This window comes from Chlamydotis macqueenii, chromosome 1 (genome assembly GCF_036417535.1).
Source record: "Chlamydotis macqueenii isolate bChlMac1 chromosome 1, bChlMac1.mat, whole genome shotgun sequence".
NCBI classification, from domain to species: Eukaryota; Metazoa; Chordata; class Aves; order Otidiformes; family Otididae; genus Chlamydotis; species Chlamydotis macqueenii.
Window position 1 is genome coordinate 57402791 of NC_141556.1, and position 18500 is coordinate 57421290.

Consider the following 18500-nt stretch of genomic DNA (forward strand, 5'->3'; position numbering starts at 1 on the left):
CAGTGGGGATGCAGCACAAATGCAGCAGGACAAATCTCCAGCCCCTAAAAGACAGGCGTGACACAAGCAGCTTCTGGCGGCTCCAGGTGCTGAATCCAAACTCCTCTTCTCCAGCCCCCACTCCCTTCTACCAGCACCAAACTTCTGCCACTTGAAATGAGAGGCGGCAAGGAGGAACAGACTGTGAATTTTATTCAGGAATTACAACCCGGTGTCCTCAGACACAGCAGTGAAGCGAATGCCCCGCTCTGCGAGGTAGGGATCTCCTCGTGCCAGCAGATGCGACATCAGGGGCCAGCGTGTTCCCGATACCCGGGCAGCGCTGTCTCCTCCTCACCCTGGCAACACAGAGCTGCTTTGAGGGACAGGGAGGGAAGCACCAAGGAGTGCGATAGGGACAGGGACACTCCAAGAGCAGTGCAGGTGGCCCAGAAAAGGGCAGTGGCTCTGCATTTGCCTTCTGGCCACAAGCCCAAACCAGCTGCCTGCAGCAGCGAAAGGGCAAGGACTGGTCCTACAGCAGTTGCCACCACCTCAGGGCCTCGGTCGCATTCAGGGTGCTCGGGAAGGGACCGCAGGCTGCAGTGGCTGATCATTGATGTCCCCAGCAGGGGCCACTGTGACATTAAGGAAAGCCAGCCTGCTAGGCATGGCAGGGCGCATCGAGCTCCGGTCCCTGCAGCAGCCCAGGCGCTGGGCTTGGAGCATCCTTGGATGCTTGCATCCAAGTAGACGCTCCTTGGAGCATCTGCCCTCCTCTCGGGCTGAGGCTCAGGCCTCCGAGGTGAGTTTGTACAAAAGAACGGCTGCCTGTGAAAAGTGAAGGGGGCTGGGGAGTGTCACTGTGGGACAAGGGGCTGCCGTGCACTGCAGTGCAAAAATAAAGATATAAACCAAAAATTAAAAGGCTGGAGTGGAGTGCTGAGATCACATCCTCAGACCTCTGGCTTGTAGCAGCTAGAAAAGGAGAGAGAAAGAAAGAAAATCAACAGCAAGGAAAAAAAAAACTATTGAGCATGGTGGGGAAAGTGAGAAACAGGAAAAGGGAAATGGCAGAGGAAATGAGAACAGAAGAAAATGAAAAAAGATGAGGAGTGAGGGTGGGAGAACAGAGAAAAAGGAAGGAAAATGCATGATTAACATACACTGACTTAGGAGAATAACACTCAGGTCCTACAGCAATGGACAAGGAGGCTCTCAAACAGAGGAAGAGAGAAATGTCAGTCAGCTAACAAGTGCCCTGCACCAGGATGGAGAGTGGCACAGAACATCTCTGGTTTAAGAGCCCCACAGTTTTCCAGTACGAGAGAGGAATCCCCTTTTCAAAGCTTTCTGCACCCAGCCCCATGCACCCCAGCCAGGCAGTCTCCCTGAGCAGCAGTCAGAGCACGGAGGCTCATTTTGCACACAGCTGCAAGAACATCTGGAATGGGGACTGGCAAGCTTCTGCTCTGCCTTCACCACCCTCTCCTCTCACCCTGGCAGAGGCAGTGGGGGAAAAGCCCAGGGAAGCGAGAGCAGGGAAGGGAAAATCACGAGCTGCCTTCTGCAAACCATGCTTGGGCTGGCAGGCAAAGGAGCTGCGGACGGCAGTCTGGAAAAGCGATCTGGTATGCACGTCAGGCAGACACATGGCAGACTTCCCCCTCTTCCCCCTGCCCCCCCTGCCTGCTTTGCATTCATTTCCAGCCCTCTTCATTTCTCCCAGCTGTGCTCTCCTTTTCTGCTGCCAAAGCCTCTGGTCCGGAGCTGTAGGGCCTGCTTGGTGGGGTAAAGGCACACATAGAACAAGAATCAGAAAAGCCACCTCAGGGATCAGTCAACCTCCCCTCCCTGCCTTCCCTCCCCAAGCTCTACAAATGGGGGCCATACCCACAGGAGGGAAGTGAGTCACTCATGCAGAGCTCAGGCTGGCAGGAGCTGAGAGTGCGGACAGGTAACGCACCTGCAGAGGAGGAAAAGTGAGGAGCAGAGAGAGACAGGGCCCCGGGGCAGGGAGCACACTGAGCACCGGGGGGCAAAGAGAGCAGGGGGAAAGATGCTGGAGGCTGGGGAGTGGGGCAGGGTGGGAGGCAAGTGACAGTGCTGGGGTAGACGTGGAGGGGAGCAGGAAGGGGGGTCTGGAGGAAGAAAGAGTTTAGTGGAATCCCGAATAGATGGACAGTCTGCAAATAAAAATAACCATAAACCATAAATAAACAGAACAGCTTAAAACACAAAGCAGAACCCATGGTAACAGCTCTCCCCTGTGAGCTTTATCTTCAGACAGACTCCCGCTCCTGGAGAGCACTGCCCCCACACCCCAGACCTGCCCTAGTCCTTCCCTGCTGCTAGCTGTGAGCTCTCACCAGAAAGGTGGACGGGTCTATGCTTGGGGGAGTTATTTTTATCATTGTCCTCAAGGATTTGCTGCACCTTTCTCCTTTGCTTCTGCTTCTGCCTCTGCCTCCTCCTCCTCCTCCACCTCCTGCTCTTCCTCCTCCGGGTCCTCCTCTGTGCTCTGTGGCCCAGCATGCAGGACAAAGGGAAGAAAGAGTGGAGATACTTGGAAGATGAGCCATGGCAGTTCTTTCTGACACACAAGGGAATAAAGCAATGGTCATGACACTGGAATAAAAAGGGACCTTTCCCCACGCCCAAGACAACTCTAGGTCAGAGAGCAGATTTGTCTTCCTCTGGAGCATCAGGTCAGGGCTATCTAACCCACTTACAAGTGGTACAATTCCACTGCCCAACAACTGCCATCAGTTGCTAGCGCTCCTTCCTGCATCCTGGGCATCTACAGGATGTCATGCACTGCCATACATTTCTCTCCTTCCCTCAAAAGGGGAGCAGGTCATCTCCTGCCCCTTAGGCTGGGACTCAGCAAAAGGAAAGAGAACATTGCAAAACCTTCGGGGAAATCACACCCTAGCAGCAAAGTGACACACAGAGCATGGTCATGAGGAGGCATGAGGGGGATATTAAAGTAGCATGAGAAGTGCCAGGGTCGCTTGCTAAAGCAATTCGCCACGCAGAGTGAGACACTACCACTCTTAACACATGCACTCCTCCTTTTTGGCGACGAGCATAATGCTGAACACCAGGACAAGACCCTGAGGCAGCCCACAGTCTCACAGTGGAGAGAGGAAACAAAAGAGGGAGTAAACAAGAGCGAGGGGTCTCATAGGCAACAGGAGCAGGGCCATAGCAAAGTTAGTCTCACCTTGGCTTTGCGGCTGGGCTCAGAGCTCAGACCGTTGGGAGAGTTGTACAGCTCTTTGGAGACCACGCACAGGAACTCTGTCTGATCCTCATTTCCATAGTTATAGGACGAGCCAATGTTCACAAGCTAGAAAAGATGGGAACAAGTATCATAAGCGCATGTTACAGCAAGACACAAAGCCCACCATGCAGGATGGATTCCAATCCCTACCCCCAGTAGAAAGGCCCATAACCAAGCTGAGGAGGCAGCACAGAGAACCAGGAGAGAAGTCTGCCAGGATGCAAACCAGCTTAACCTCACACAGCATCCTCTAAAGTTCTGGACAAGAGGCAAGATAGAGCCAGTGACAGCAACATCAACTGACCCTCATCAACTCTCAGAAAGGGAAGATGTCTTGCCTGGAGACTGTATGGCATCCATGATCTTTCCCCCAAAAGACAATTCCTGCCCAGCCTCCTCTACCCTCTCCATACCTGCTCAAAGCGCCATCCATCTGACATAGTGGAAACCATCTGAGTGAGCTCCTCTTCCTGGCACTGTAGCACACGGTAGACATGCTTAGGAGGCACCTGACAGTAAAATTACAGAGCATGTGGACAACAGTCAAACGCTAAAGGCTGTTCCCCTCCTGCAGAAGGAAGTGGCAGTATCCCTCATTGATAGGCCTGTCCTCTTCCCCCTGTGCCAGGTTAAAGGGGAGTGGAAATCACAACCCAACTTTTTACTATGCTGTCGTGGGGAGCAAGAGCAATGCTATTTCTTCTGCAGAGGAGGGACTGAGCTGAAAGCTTCCTGCATTGTCCCCAGAAGACACTGGGCTCTTTTGATAAGGAGTTTGCATTTGTCATTAGAAAGTCATTTATGCAAATGTCACAAATGCTGGTGGGGTTTTGCAAGCCCAAAGTGACTGTGTTGCTGGAGGCTTACAACCCGAGGCAGACATGGTGAAGAGTGAGATGTCAGTCAACACTCCCACAAGACAGATTTTAAAAGGTTATTGGTCAGGACAAGGTAATCGTGCCACAGGATTCATTCCTCCTGCCTGATTTTCTGCATTTAATTCTTCCACACACATCCCTTCACCTATTCCTTCCAGGTTTCTCGACAGGTATCGCCATGCTCTTCACTGTGATTACACTCCCAGGACTCCCCATACCAGAGCCCTCCTCCCTATGACGCCTCCGGTCTCCTTACAAACATCCTTCCATAGCCCACAGCAACCAGCTGGCTTTTTCCAAAAGCTAGAGGAACTGATTTAATTTCAGGGGCTACATCCAGCACTACCTCTGGGGCTGCAAAACAAACCTGTCACTTGTTCATTGTAACTAAAATGGTCGTAGCCTGTCCCTGGCAAGATTTTGCTATGCAGAGATTAGCACATAAGCTCTAATTAGTTACTTCTTTCCATTCCTTGCTGCTTCTCCCAAGTCTGCTCTCCCTCTAGACCCACCTCTCCCTTTCCACAGTCCCTCCTTCATCCACACCACTCTATCTTTCCTTGCCATTGAGAGAAATGGCATACCTGAGTTACTGTGTAGTCCTTATCCTCCAGTCGATCCTTGATTATTCGGATTAAAGGACCAATGTTATAGAATTCAGCCTCTTCCAGGACCCCTAAGAAAGAAAGAAGGACCACAAAGACAGAAAGTTAACAGCCTGTCTTTGTTTTTTGGCTTGCAACTCTGAGATTCACAAGGTCCCGAGGGAAAAATGACACTCCAGCTTCACTTTTTAACAGGTTTCTGTTGCCTGAAATTCTTACTGCAGAAAATTGAACCCTGGTTCTCTGCATTGCATTTCTAATGCTCACCTCAATTTCCTTATGCTGCCTGCTACTACAGAAACAGGCACTGCCAGTGAAGGCTTGTGCCAAGGACTGCTAATACCTTTCCCAGATTACTGCCAAGAAGAATAAATGTAGGCTCCAGCCTCTCTTAACGACCACTAGTTATTACTTTGTTCAGGCCCTCTTCTTAACCACAACTTGTTCTGACCTTGTCACCATAAGACCCTAGAAAATCCAAGCATTCCTCCTGGGACAGTTGGAGTTGCACCCACCTTGCAGCCCCATATCACTTCAGACAACTTTGGCTCTCTCCCCTGTGCTTCACCTCAAAGCAGGTAAACAGAGAAGTGTTTTGGCTTTTTTGTCTATGGTGTCTGCATCCATCACCTCTCCTGAGACTCACCCATTTGCTAACAGGCCTTCTGGGAAAGGGAGGTGGGTTCTCAGCGGGTCAGTCAGCAGAAGGAGCCTAGGAGCCAACGTTCACAGGGCAGTACACAGTCAATACAGGAGGGGAGATTGATCCTTCTCTACCTCACACACTCAGATCGCTTCAGAGTCCCTCATTCAGCTTCCAGTCCGCTCACGGGTTAGTTTCATGCCAGTCTGAGTGTCTTAACGGGAACAAAAGGCTATGTCAGGCTATGAATGGGAGTCTTGTTTATGCTTCAGATTTGATGTTAAAACTTATGGATGAACTCCATAATGAGTTCATCCATAAGTTCATGAGTTCATCCTGAGTCAGACCTCAGGATTACAAGAAATGGCAAGCAGGAAACAACTCAGAATTGTATTTACTACAATTCAGTACCATTGCTCAGATATATTTTTGGAACTATAATTCATAAGACAATTCTGAAGAAAACTTTGCTGCCTTAGTTACAAATATGTGAGAGAGAGAGGCAAGAAGACCAATGAGCATGCAGAAACTGTGCTTGGCAAGGGCTGGGCAGCACAGCCTGTCTTTGGAATTGGCTGCTTGTTAGACTCTAGCATCCAAAAAATAACAAGGCATTGGGGATTGTTGGCTGCTAACACCATGATGATGTTATTGAGTTATCTTGTTTGACCCTCTGTCAACCTCAAATGAGGCACTGGTTTGTCTGGCTTGCTCCTCTGGAATTGCCACAGTCAACAACCCATCAGAGTACAAGTAGCATACATTGCTATCATTGATTAATGATGGTCTTTGGTCTTGTTTGGTCTTCTGAGTTTTATTCTAATTAGAAACACTCAGTCATTAACAGAAAATTCATTCACAAAGCTTGGTTAAAAGTGGATCAGGAACAAGTGATAAAACAGTTTATTGAGGCTGAGAGATCTTGCCTACTTCTGTCTCAGTGACATCTCTGCTGAACTAACAGTCATGAAGCCACAACATGTATAGGGTGCCTTTCCCACCTACTCCAAACTCCATCAGTAAAGGAAACATTGATATCAATTCCAAAAGCTGCAGGGATAGCCTTCTCAAATTGCCCCACACCAACCTCCGGAAGAAGAATAAGAGAAAACAAGGTCGACAACAAGTCCTGCAGTGTACTGGCTCCAGTAATGATGTTAAGTGGGAAGTTTCTGAGCTCCAAGACTCACCCTCTTCAGGCATATCTTTATCTAGGACCAGCTTCCCATGACGGAGGAAATTCAGGATGGGTCCAAAGTAAGTGGGGTCCCGGTCTATGAGGTATGCACCAGTCTCATCCTAGCAACAGAGATAGACCATGAGGAGAAAAATCCCATGGGAAACTTGTAACCAACCCTCAAATGCTCCAGACTATAAGAAAATAAAACCCAAACAAAAATGACCACTATTTCTAAGACTCCTTGGAAACCATGGGCCCTGCCCATGCTTCAGTTCCTCTGTGGTACTGTCACTTATGTGGTGTACACAGCAAAGTTCTCCAGTGGAAGAAGACGCCACTACCACTTCTTTGTGAGATGATCCACAGGAGGATGATGAACCAAAGCATAAGGATCCCAAAGCACATGCATGCACAGGCAGTTACACAGGAAAACAGCCAGCCACCGTGCAAGAGCACAGCCAGGCAGGGGGACATCTTGACCTGCACCCACAGGTGAGGTAGAGGCCTTTTTGCAAAGTTCATCACAGGTTTTGGGGAAAGAACCACAGATTTTCTGAAGTTTTGGTTGAAATCTGGGTTTCTACATGGTAAACGGCACCCATGGTAAACGGCACCAACCTGTGCAATTTACTCCTGAGATGGACTACGGAGAGCCCCTATCCAAGTCCACCCAGCCTAGATTTCAACTCCCGTATTGTTATGCTCAGCATGCCTATCTCAGCACAGACCAACCGAGAAAGCCAAAAAATAGGCCTCAGTCTCTTTCTGCAACTGTGCATACAGGCCTGGTGTGAGCAAACAGCGAGCCCCCTTACAGGGGACAAGGCTTAGTCAGGCAGATACAGCCAGGGGGTAGACCCGGCGGATGTGGGGGGTGATGGAGAGTGGGGAGAGCCGGGGCGGAGGGGAGATGGCTTCTCTTTTCCCCAGCTCAGGAAGACAGACGCCAGGCTACAACACAGCAAGGCAGGATCTGCCAAGAGGAAATCCTTCCCAGGAGAGGGGGGAGAAAGAGGAGGCATTTTTCACTCGGTTGCTCCTGCAGCAGTCAGGCTCCGGCTCCGGCTCCATCCCTGCACACCCCTGCATCCCTCCAGCCCTCCCCGCGCTCGGTGGGGCAGGGAGCGGGAGGCAACCCAGCTGCCTTACCCGGTCCGACTGCAGCTCCTCACCCTGGCACAGGCGACAGAGGAACGATTTCTGCTCCCGACACAGGGTCTGCCTGGTGGTGAGGAAGACCGTGCCCCCCACATTGAGCCTCACCCACTTGGCCTGGGTGCCAGTGGCTGGCGGAATGTCCCAGCTGCAGTGGAGCCCCACGGCACCCTGCCTCTCCTCCCCGCCTTCCATCCTCATCCTCATCCCCCCACCCCCCACCCCCTCCTCCCCGCCCCGGCGTGCAGGGACTGCCGCAGGTGCTGGCTGCGGGGGGATGCCGGGATCTGTAGTTTATTTGCCTCTCCCTCCGCAGCAGCTTTGTTTCCTGGGGGCCATGGTCCTCCCTGTAACTGCCAAGGGGGTCCCGAGGGGAGGAAGGATGCTGTGTGCGGGAAGATATCGCTGCAGCTATTAGGGGGTGGGCAAAACCACAGCTCCACAGCGCTGACACTCCCTGGCTTTTCCCCTGTTCCCGTTTCCACTAACCAAGGGCCGGCCAGCATTTTGGAGGTGCAGGCTGTTATACAAAGATTGTCGGCATTAATTTCCATAGACGTCTTCTCTGGCTCGTTAGAAGGTTCTGGGAACTGTAGTTTGCAGGGGCATGCCCAAAAGGGTGCTGGGAACTGTAGTTTTCCCAGCCCGCTGTCCCTGCAATGAGGATGCTGTAATGAAGGGGGCTGCGCTGTGCTACGTGAGCCCAGCCCTGCGGCTGCTAGTCTGCCTGCTTCCAGTCCTGGTTCTTGCCTGCAAGCTCCCTCAAAGTCAGAAAGAACAACTTGCTTCCTTGCAGTCAGCAGATCAAGCCCATCAGCACCGTGCTCCACAGCTTTCCCTTCAGGAGATCCATTACCGCAGGCTCACAGCTCAGTGCTGCATCAGTTGCCACGCTCTTCTTGCTGCAAAATGTGCAGACAGTTGTCTTCTCGCTAACATATGTAGGGACACTTCTGCGAACTGTGTGCTGGATCTGCACGAAGTGCTGGCAGGGGGCAGGAATAATTTTTCTTCCAGCTTGGAAGAGTCACTGACTCAGCAAACTCCCCCTCTGCGCTGCCCTGCCAGCACAAACCGTGCCAGACAGAGACCTCCTGTATCCTTCCCCTGCGCTCCTGCCATGCCTGTTTGTGTCCAGGCAACAGAAAGCTCAGATCTTAGCTCTGCGTGGAGTTTTACCTCTGCCCCAGGCACATATTATCCGCTGAGGCCGGTGTGCCAATCCTGCCGTAGCGAATCTAGCCCTGCCTCCATTTGCTCCTGCGCGGCCAAGCAACTCGTGCCCCATGGGACTCTTCAGATGCACTCCTTGGCACAGGCACAACCGGAATGAGCCCTCTCTCCAGCAGCTCTGCTTTTCCCACTCCCATCTAAGCACAGCCAGCAGCTCGAGCACATTAGGAATGGAAAGGAGAGGCTGATGTTTCAGCTGAATGTTGACAAATTTTGGGACAACGGTGTGGCCCAAAGCTTTCCTTCGCCTAAGAGGCTTTCTGGCTCTTCCTTGCCAGGACAATGCAGGACTGCAGAGACACAGACACGTGGTGCCTTGCAGACACTTTATTGTTCTTGCACCCAGGTATTTTTGTCTTTTGAGGTGAAGGTTTATTGGGGGAAGAGGGTGGATAAAAAGAAATATTGTTTTACTCCTATATTCCTTTTCTTCTCATCCTTTGCTCCTATTTTACTTCCAAATTGCTCCCTTTTATTACTACAGGATGTGAAGTCAGTGTCACCCTTCCCCCAAATCACCCAGGACTTCCTTCACAAGGACAGTGTAAGTGTGTACTTTGCTCCTTCTGTGGAAAAGTGCAAAGGGGAGGAGGGGAAGAGAGGGTAACAAGGAAAAGGTTTCAAGATTGCTGACCTCCAGCTGATTTAAGCACAGGAACAATTCAGCTGCTGCAGAGTGTAAATTCAAATAACTCTGGATCTTCTTGAATTTCTATCAGGAGACAGTCAGCACTAGAGTAACCAATAACAGGGGAGGATGAAAAATTATTTTTGCCTACCTATATGGAGCAGATTTTGACCCAAATTAGTGCCCAGCTCTTGGACCAGTCTCTCCTGAGCATTGGTTTGCATCAAAGACACTCAGACTAACACTAATCTAAACTGCAGCATCACACAGTACAACACAGCTCTCGGCTGTGGGACTGTTGCCCTCCTGCTTCTGGCTCTGAGTCAAACCATGCCAAATGAGAAGCTCAGCATGAGCTGACAATGCGTGCTTGCAGCCCAGAAAGCCAACCACATCCTGGGCTGCATCAAAAGAAGCATGGCCAACAGGTCGAGGGAGGTGATTCTGCCCCTCTGCTCTGCTCTGGTGAGACTCCACCTGGAGTACTGCATCCAGCTCTGGAGCCTCCAACATCAGAAGGACACGGACCTGTTGGAGAGAGTCCAGAGGAGGGCCACAAAGGCGATCAGAGGGCTGGAGCACCTCTCCTATGAGGACAGGCTGAGAGAGCTGGGGCTGTTCAGCTTGGATGAGGCTGTGGGGAGACCTTATAGCAGCCTTCCAGTACCTAAAGGGGGCCTACAAGAAAACTGGGGATGGACAAGGGCATGTAGTGATAGGACAAGGGATACAAGGGGTAATGGCCTTGAACTGGAAAAGGGTATATTTATATCAAATATCAGGAAGAAATTCTTTACTGTGAGGGTGGTGAGGCACTGGAACAGGTTGCCCAGAGAAGTTGTGGATGCCCCATCCCTGGAAGTGTTCAAGGCCAGGCTAGATGGGGCTTTGAGCGACCTGGTCTAGTGGAAGATGTCCCTGCCCAGGGCAGGGAGGTTGAGTCTAGATGATGCTTAAGGTCCCTTCCAACCCAAACCATTCTGTGATTCTATGATGAAATCCGAGAGCTCTGCCCTGCACTCTGGTGTGCAAGGGATGCAGGACCCTGTCTGTGCCAGCCATAGCTCCAGCAGAGAATTAGGGTGAGGACTGTGGCAGTCTGATATGAATGCAGCAGTTGGGTGGCAGCCTACAGCCCTTTATCTCCCCCTCCAAGAAATCTGCCCTGCCTTAGTTTTCTCTCTTCTTCTACCGAGGGCTCACCCTGTCTCCCTTTCCTCCTCTCATAGCCCCTCAGCTTCTTGCTCCTTTTTAGGTCCATCTCTTATGCTCAACGCCTTCTTCCCCAACCTCTCCCACGCCAATGCTCCTCACGGGTCAGGGATGATCTGTGTTCAGAGCACACATTCTTCCATCAACACCAGCCTCCATCTGTGGCCAGCACTTCAAGTCTTGCTTGCGCCAGGGCCATGGTGTGAAAGGTTAGTTGGTAAATCAAAAGAAATATACGAGTAAGGGAAGAGGTCAAGGTACACCACTCCCATCCCCAGAGCCTCCTTTTCTGCAACATACAGCATAAAATTTACTGGAAACCCCCCAGGCCAGGGCATTCCCCATAGTACGTGAAAATCTTCTTTAGGAAGAAGTCAGTCTGGGGTGAGTTACTAACTGAAATGCCATGGTGGGTCACTGGTGTGGACTAAATACAGACCTGATTTGCGCACCATCACCAGGCACAGTTCTGAGATGCAGCTTGCATGCCCTTGTTAAGGTCCATTCAAATCAAGCAACAGAACAGAGGAGAAATAAAATTAAATAACCCAATGGCTGTTCCTCCTGCTTTGATGACAACTATATATAAATACAGGCACAGAAACAGAGAGACGGGAGCAAGAGCTTACACAGGGCAGTGTGATTGCATAATGTCGTACAGCCCAGCCGAGTAACCCAGTTAAATCACAGGCACAATTGCACAGACAAACTGGGGGCAGGAAAAACTGGACAGCCACTGGGTAGATAGGTGACGGGGCTGAACGAGAGTTGAGGAGAACACAGCAGGGGATAAGCAGAGAGCTTCCTGGTTCAGCGGCCAGCAGGCCTGCAATGCAAACCCGCAGAATGCTGCACACGCTGCAGTGCCCCGTACATGCACTGCAGCCTGATGAGTCAGCCGAGTACACAGAATAGGATGCATCACTGATGTTGCGGAGCTGCTCTTAGAGAATCGTTGCACTGTGGACCGTCAGCGGAAGCAGGGGTCACTGTGTGTTGGCACAGATAGTGTCGCCGCTCTGGCAGACTGCGAACACACATCTGGGATCAAACTTGTGTGATCGTTTAGTTAATGAACACACTGTGGCACGAGGTACCAGAGAAAAAACTGTCTCCTCTTTCTTCTCTCCAAGAAGTGGGGTGAGGAGGACAAGTAATGCTCTGAAATTTGCCATTAAGCCAACAGTGAACTGGGCAAATAAAACTCCCCACACTGGACTTGAGGGTGAAAGGAAGACAGTTCACTTGCAGCCAACAGACTGCCAGCCAAGTCCAGCATATCTGAGCAGGAAAAGGTCCTACAGCATGCAGGCGGCTAATCCTTCTCCAGCTCCTTGTGCTTTGTGCAATCTGTGAGCAACACACCTGCATCCAAAACAGTGCGTAAAGTCTGTGTGCATGTACATCACTCAGCACCTCTGCTCTACAGGTGCTGGGAAGAGGAAAGAGAACAGTTGCATAGCACCCAGTTGGTGAGTTGGGACCAGGAGAAACAGGAGGAACAAGAAAAGCCCCTGCAGGGAACAGTGATTACCATTGCTAATGCAGCAGTCATTAGTGCTAAGGGACTAGCGATGCTGGGAGAAGGGCTGTTTTGGAATGTGGGGAAGTTTGCAGGGGGACAAAAGGTTCGCTGGGAAATGAAGTGTGAAATAGGCAGCAGTAGGGAAGGAAAAGGAAGGCAGGGGATGAAGAAGACATGTGAGGAACAAGGGACTGTGGGACTGCTTTTGCAGAACCATTGACCAGACTGTTTTCACAGAGTCCAAAACTGCTTCAGGACAAAAGTATTACAGATAGCAAAATATGCCAATAAATCAATAAAGAGCTTACATGCGGGCCTGGGATTCTCAAATTTATAGAGAGAGCTATAAGAGCTCCAGTCTCAAGTTAGCCACAAGTCAATGTGACCCTCTTCCTACATCAGGGCTGGTTTTTAGGCTACTTTTTGGCCACCGTGAGCCCAAAGATATGCGATTCCCCCTTCCCTGTGGCAAATCTTCCACAGGAGAGTCATAAACATTAGTGATTTGCATTCAGACCCATTTGTCCCCTTCCCAGTTTCCAGTTCCCACAGGAAGCCCACCCACCAAGTCAGGGACGTAAAGATCTGCAGAACATTTATAGTCCTGGTGCAAGTCCCCTCAGCTGTTCCATATGTCCAGTAGCATCTGTTATGGCTCAAAATAGGTTTTTGCAGTCTCCAGGCTTTGAAAACATTGTCTCGGTCTCCACAATGTTCCCAGTGCTTAGCTTGCAGTGTGAGAACACATCCCAACTAAAAGGAGGGAGGATATCTGAAGCCACTCTTGGACAGATTTTTGATATATGATGTAACAGGGCATACCCCAGAAAGACAAAGTATTTTGTCATGGGGGGAAAGTTCTCAATTTCTCCTCTGCAGGGAAATGAAGGCAAAGCTAAGCATTTGGTAAAAGATTTGCCAAAAGCTGGGAAAAATGAAGAACTGCTGAGATTTTGTGGTTCAAAACCTGTCCAGGAGAAGGGCAATTGAGTACTGCGCACCTTGGCACACACACCAGAGAGAGGGAAGCGCCCTGCTAAATGTCATTAAGCCAGACAGCCAAAATGTAGACCACGGGGAGAGGGAAATCTTTCACTTAGTTTGCAATCTCCAGGTGGATGGCTGGGCTGCATCAGACACCTCTTGCAACACAAAGGACAAAGAAAAGCAGCTCAGTCTCAAGAGGAAGCAGATATTCCCACTGGGACTGCTGGAGTCAGTGGGAAAAAAGAAACACAGCACTTAAGCTGCACTGCAAGATGTTCTGCAAGGACAAGAGCAAAAGCCAGCCCGCTGCACCCATTGAAAATGATTATCAAAGTCTGAAAGAATATGTCAATTTTCTCTAATAACTAAATTCTCCTGGAGAAATAAAGCAGGCACAGCACTCCTGTTTGTCTGTTTGTACACAGGGGCCTGGCCACGTATTCACAAACTCAGCCTCACCTCCCAGCCACACCCAGGGTACTCAACCTTAATAACCCACCACGTGAAAGCCTCTTAGCTTGGCTGATGGTAGGAGAAGCTATAAATCCTGAACCGAAAATATGTCAAAAGCCAGATCCTGCTATAAGATCCCATACTAGCCAACACTGTCTGTACAAGTATCTTTAACTTAAAGTGTCTTAAAAAGTAGCACCAGTGTCACTCAGATTGGGAGGCCCCTCCATAGAGAGTTTAGCACCACTTTCTGTTCCTAGCCAGTGCTTATCCTTTTGTTTTCATGTCAACATCATACTTTAGCTTTAAAAGTTTTAAGTGCTTTCAGTTACGGACTGCAATCAGATGTCCTGAGTGACACACTGACTTGTTCTTCCCTTTCCCCTGCAGGAAGCAGTTGCTAGAAAATTACCTTACTCAGGATAAGCAAGGTGTTGCTACCAGCCTTTAAAAACACAGTGATTACCTGGGTGGGGAAATTCATAAAGCATGGGAGTAGAAAACCTTTACCTAGCAGGAAGGAGAAGAAAATTAATTAAACTATCAATTATATCCAGAACTGAAAGTCTTAACAATTCGCAGGGCATGCTGTAACCTGCCAAGGAAGCCCTTTTGGGAAGTCTAAGCCCAAAGAACTAGATGGAAGCTGCCAAATACAAAGGTTTATTATTCTAATCCAGATCTGTACTTGCACTGTTTACTAAAGGGTCAGCCATTTTAGACCACTGCACACCATGTAAACCCAGGACTTGCTGTAATGCCAGTCCCAAGTCCCTGAAGAGCTAGGTTGTTACACTGGATGCAAGAAGGGAAATTGAATGCTTTCAGTCACCTGAAAAAGGTGGAAAGAAGGGTCAGGCTGTATGTGTGGGTGGGGAGGACAGAGGAAGAAATCATCTGGACAGCAGAACTCTAGGTCCACAGGAGGTGAGCAAAAATGGAGCTTGTGTGCATGCAAGTTAAGCCCAGGAAGAAGCCAGGGCTGCAGTCAAAAGAGGGCAAAGGAAACACAAAGAATAAACACTCTCCAGTAGGAAAGGATCCAGCCCTTGTTTTCAGGGGCTAGGAGGGGATCCTGCAAATCTGTGACCACAAGCATCCATAGCATCCCCTAGAGAGGATGACCCCATCATCTTCAGATGTCCACAGGTACCTGTTGTGGCAAGACCAAAAGTAGAACCTGTCTTTCTAAGTTACCAGTGGGCCAGAGTAGATGCAGAATCCTAGAGAGAACAAATTCTTGAACATTGTCAGGGATGCCCAGAGGATTTAAGACAATGGTCTTGGGGAAAAATACTTGCCCTTGTGGGCTATTCCTCTGTAGGTCTCAGTTCCCCTAAGTGTTTTAAGGTTACATGGTAAGTCTCATGGAAAGAATGCAAACACCCATGCAGTCCAATTTTCACCATGTGAACATCCAGTCTTTAAAGAACAGAGCTGTGACTGACTAATGTGGAGTTTTAGGCCAGAAAGCAAATGGACAAGGACTGAAAGGAGGAAGATGGTGAAAAGTCCCAAGAGAAAGGCATGCCATCATCCTTCTGTGGCCAAAAAGCTTGTTGAGGGTAAGAAAAGTAGTTCTACTCATGCAGAGAAGAAAACATCTCATGTGAATCATTAAAACAAAGCGATCCCATAAAAAGGGTTCCTGAAAAGGAATCACCCAAGCAACACCCAGGTAAGTTCCATTCAGCAGAGAGACCTTGAAACACATGTTTATTTACCCTTTTTTAATCCCAGAATCTTCTTTTTTTTTCCCCCCCCCCAGGGGGATTTTGGACCAGGGGGGTACAAAACTGGTTAAGTGCACATTGCAGTTAAAGAGTCCAAGTGCAAGAAGAAATACAAATCAAGTCTCTAACCTGTGTGCCAGCCTGGAAGCCATATTTGCTCCTTTAACAGCCATGTCTTTCCCAGAAGTTTTGCACTCAAAACAGCCATAAAGTGCATGGATGGCTTCTAGGACAGAGGCAGAGACCAGGATCATGAGGCACAGTTATACAAGCATGACCATCCTGTGAGTGAATATGGTGGAATGTCCTGAGTCATGAGCTTGGCTTGACTCAATTATTTCCCTGTGCTGCCACCAGCACTCTCTCTCTTCCACCTGATACAGTAAAAAGGTCACAGAAGCACAGAATGGCTAAGGCTGGAAGGGACCTCAGGAGACCATGTGGTTCACCTCACCTGCTCAACCAGGATCACCTAGAGCTGACTGCCCAGGTCATCTTTATGCATCTAAGCAGCAGTAGTAGGGTAAGGAGAAAGTGCCAAAGCACCACATGCCCACACTTGTTATTCAACACTTTCACCTCACGACACTTAACCAGGAATGCTAAACCCATCTGTTTCAAATCCTATTTCAAGGCAAATTATGTGAACATGTGGGAGACAAAGCAACTTATTACGCTGTCTTCCCCTTTCCCTCAGAAATAATATTTTCAGGCTGTGCCCTCATGTACCATTCCACCCAGGCCCCATCATACACAGCGACATCTGGTTTGCCACAGAGGTATGCCCCCAGAGCCACGTGGCAGGCAGTGACCCCAGAGCCACACGTGGCTACCACCGGCTTTGAGAGGTCCACCTTCTTCTCCTGGAAAAGACTGCGGATCTGCTCCGGTGTCTTCTCTAAGCCAGACTCTGTCAGAAAATCAGTGAAGGGGATGTTCATCGACTCAGGGACATGACCAGGCTCAATTCCTGGAGGAAAACCAACAGAGATAGACAGTAGATGTTAATTCCTAAGACAAATACATTACAAAACCTGTTCTCTCTTTTACTGAGAGATATTTATCATTTAGTGTATGTTGTTAAAATAAATACATTTATTTTTGTTAAACTTTGCTTGACTAGACCACTGATTAGTCAAGAAGGATGGCTCTAACCTTCAAGTTACCACATGGACACAATCCTGCCAAGTTCTGTTCCTCCTCCCAGTTTCCTCCACATCTTCCCCACATCAAAGCAACCCACTCTGGTGAGGTACTGACTGAAGCACCTCCACAGGCCTTCTGAGGTGAAGAGACTAAAGAATATCTTTGAGGCACATAAAAGCTATGTTCTTCACCCCAGCACCTCATGAGAGGAAAAAAAAAAAAAAATGCACAGCTTCCCCCCACTCCTGAATTTTCAAAGAGCAGGACTTTCTAGTCAAAAGGAAAGGAGGACAGTTGGACACACTGCCTCAAGTCCCATCCCATAAAGGACAATCATATTTCCCTTCATTACCTCTACAGGAGTCAAACTGATGGGCACCTTAAATGAAGCCCCTTTTTATTATGCCAATGTCTCAGGAGGCACATTACCATCTCGGGGCTCAGGCTCTACTCCCCGGAACCGTCCTGCAGCACGTGCATCCACTAGTTGGAAGCGGTGGGAATCCAAGTTGTCTAAGACATCCTCATACGTTTTCACCAGGGACTTGTCCAAGGAGGCGTGGAACTCGGAGGGAGCTACCTGGCTTTTCCCAGAACTCAGTGGGTTCCCCTCTTGCTGCCAGTTCTTCAGGCCTCCATCCAGAAGGGAGACGGCTTCATGTCCAAAGGCCCGGAACATCCACCACACACGGGGCGCTGAGAAGAGACCTTGGTCGCTGCCATCGTATACCACAACATGGGAATCATTCCCCACACCCAGCTTCCCCACATACTCAGCAAAGTCATCAGCCTTGGGCAGCATATGATCATAAGGTGAAGTACGGTCACTGCACTGGTCAATGTCAAAGAAAACAGCGCCAGGGATATGGCGCTCCTCAAATTCTTGCTTCGGGTCACGCTTCATCTTTGGCAAATACCAGGATGCATCCACAATTCTCAAGGCCAGACCAGCTTGCTGGGACTTGATGGCTTCTGAAAGCCATTTTGCAGAGACCAGAGCACGGTAGAGGAGTTGCGACATTGTTCCCGAGTCCTGGCCAAAACTACCTGATTCCTAGGGTCTGCCTCAATCCACCTGACTGCAAAAGGAAGAAAGTCACAAATTAGAGACCAGCCTTACAAAAAGCAACTCAATGAACATGCATTTTGGGACCAAAGACCTGTGTCTGCACAGAGGTGCGGGCTAAGCCTACACTGAGGGGTCTGAAATCCTCCAGCCCTGAAAAGAAAGTTTCACAGAACTCAGCTCTAACCCTGCCCTGAGCAGGACAGCCATGGCACAGTCCTGTCCTGCGCCCAGCCCCCCTTGTAGCCCACCTGGCCTCTCCACCTTTGGCGACCACCAGCCAGTGCTGACAAAGTGTAAGAGATGGGCAGGGCAGCCCTAGGGACCCTGAGCACGGGACAAGCGCCCCGGGAAGAAGCACGGCCCCACGACGAGGAGGTACTCGGCCCCACAGCTCTCACCGCCCCAGAGCCCATCTCCAGCCGAGGCCTTACCGGGGCCCTGGCGCCTCTCACGCAGGCTGGACCCCCGCCGCGACCCCTCCCGCCCCGGACACTCCCAACCCCAGCGGCGGGGCTGCGGTTCCCTCCACGCAGTGGCAGGTGAAGGAGCGCAGGCCAGGCCGCCGTGCCGCCCCGTACCTCCGCGCTGGGCCTCAGCCGAGCAGCACCCGCCCTCCGTCCCCGCCAGCCATGGCGTCGCCGGCGGAGAGGGTGGGAACCGAGCGGGGCCGGGAGCCGGGGCCCTCCCAGCGGGCCGGTCCCGCCCGCCTCCGCACCGCCCTCTCGGGCCGCTCCTCCCGGCCCGTGTCCCCCCGTCGCCGCCATTTTGTGTGTGTGCGTGCGTGTGTT

At 50.3% G+C, this 18500-nt stretch overlaps 2 protein-coding genes across 10 annotated transcripts; both read right to left on the bottom strand.

The window, feature by feature from the left end:
* Positions 1-174: 174 nt before the first annotated feature.
* On the bottom strand, positions 175-7933 carry KCTD17 (potassium channel tetramerization domain containing 17). Of its 9 annotated transcripts, none has more exons than XR_015259197.1 (8): positions 7721-7933; positions 6582-6690; positions 4728-4819; positions 3679-3774; positions 3206-3331; positions 2349-2572; positions 1873-1945; positions 175-957 (listed from the first exon to the last, which is right to left on the bottom strand). XR_015259197.1 is itself a non-coding variant. In XM_086753429.1 (8 exons), exons 1-8 carry the CDS (start codon positions 7925-7927, stop codon positions 936-938), a joined length of 810 nt encoding a protein of 269 aa, XP_086609555.1. In that variant the 3' UTR covers positions 175-935. The 9 variants fall into 9 exon arrangements, 8 of the variants coding, with proteins under 8 accessions (XP_086609555.1, XP_086609533.1, XP_086609571.1 ...); XM_086753429.1 differs by having other exon boundaries at positions 2416-2500; positions 7721-7927; XM_086753407.1 differs by having other exon boundaries at positions 2416-2572; positions 7721-7927.
* A 7530-nt stretch (positions 7934-15463) lies between these two features.
* Positions 15464-18448, bottom strand: MPST (mercaptopyruvate sulfurtransferase). The gene is made up of 3 exons (XM_086753486.1): positions 18291-18448; positions 17073-17722; positions 15464-16467 (listed from the first exon to the last, which is right to left on the bottom strand). Exons 2-3 carry the CDS (start codon positions 17662-17664, stop codon positions 16169-16171), a joined length of 891 nt encoding a protein of 296 aa, XP_086609612.1. The 5' UTR covers positions 17665-17722; positions 18291-18448; the 3' UTR covers positions 15464-16168.
* Between the last annotated feature and the right edge of the window lie 52 nt (positions 18449-18500).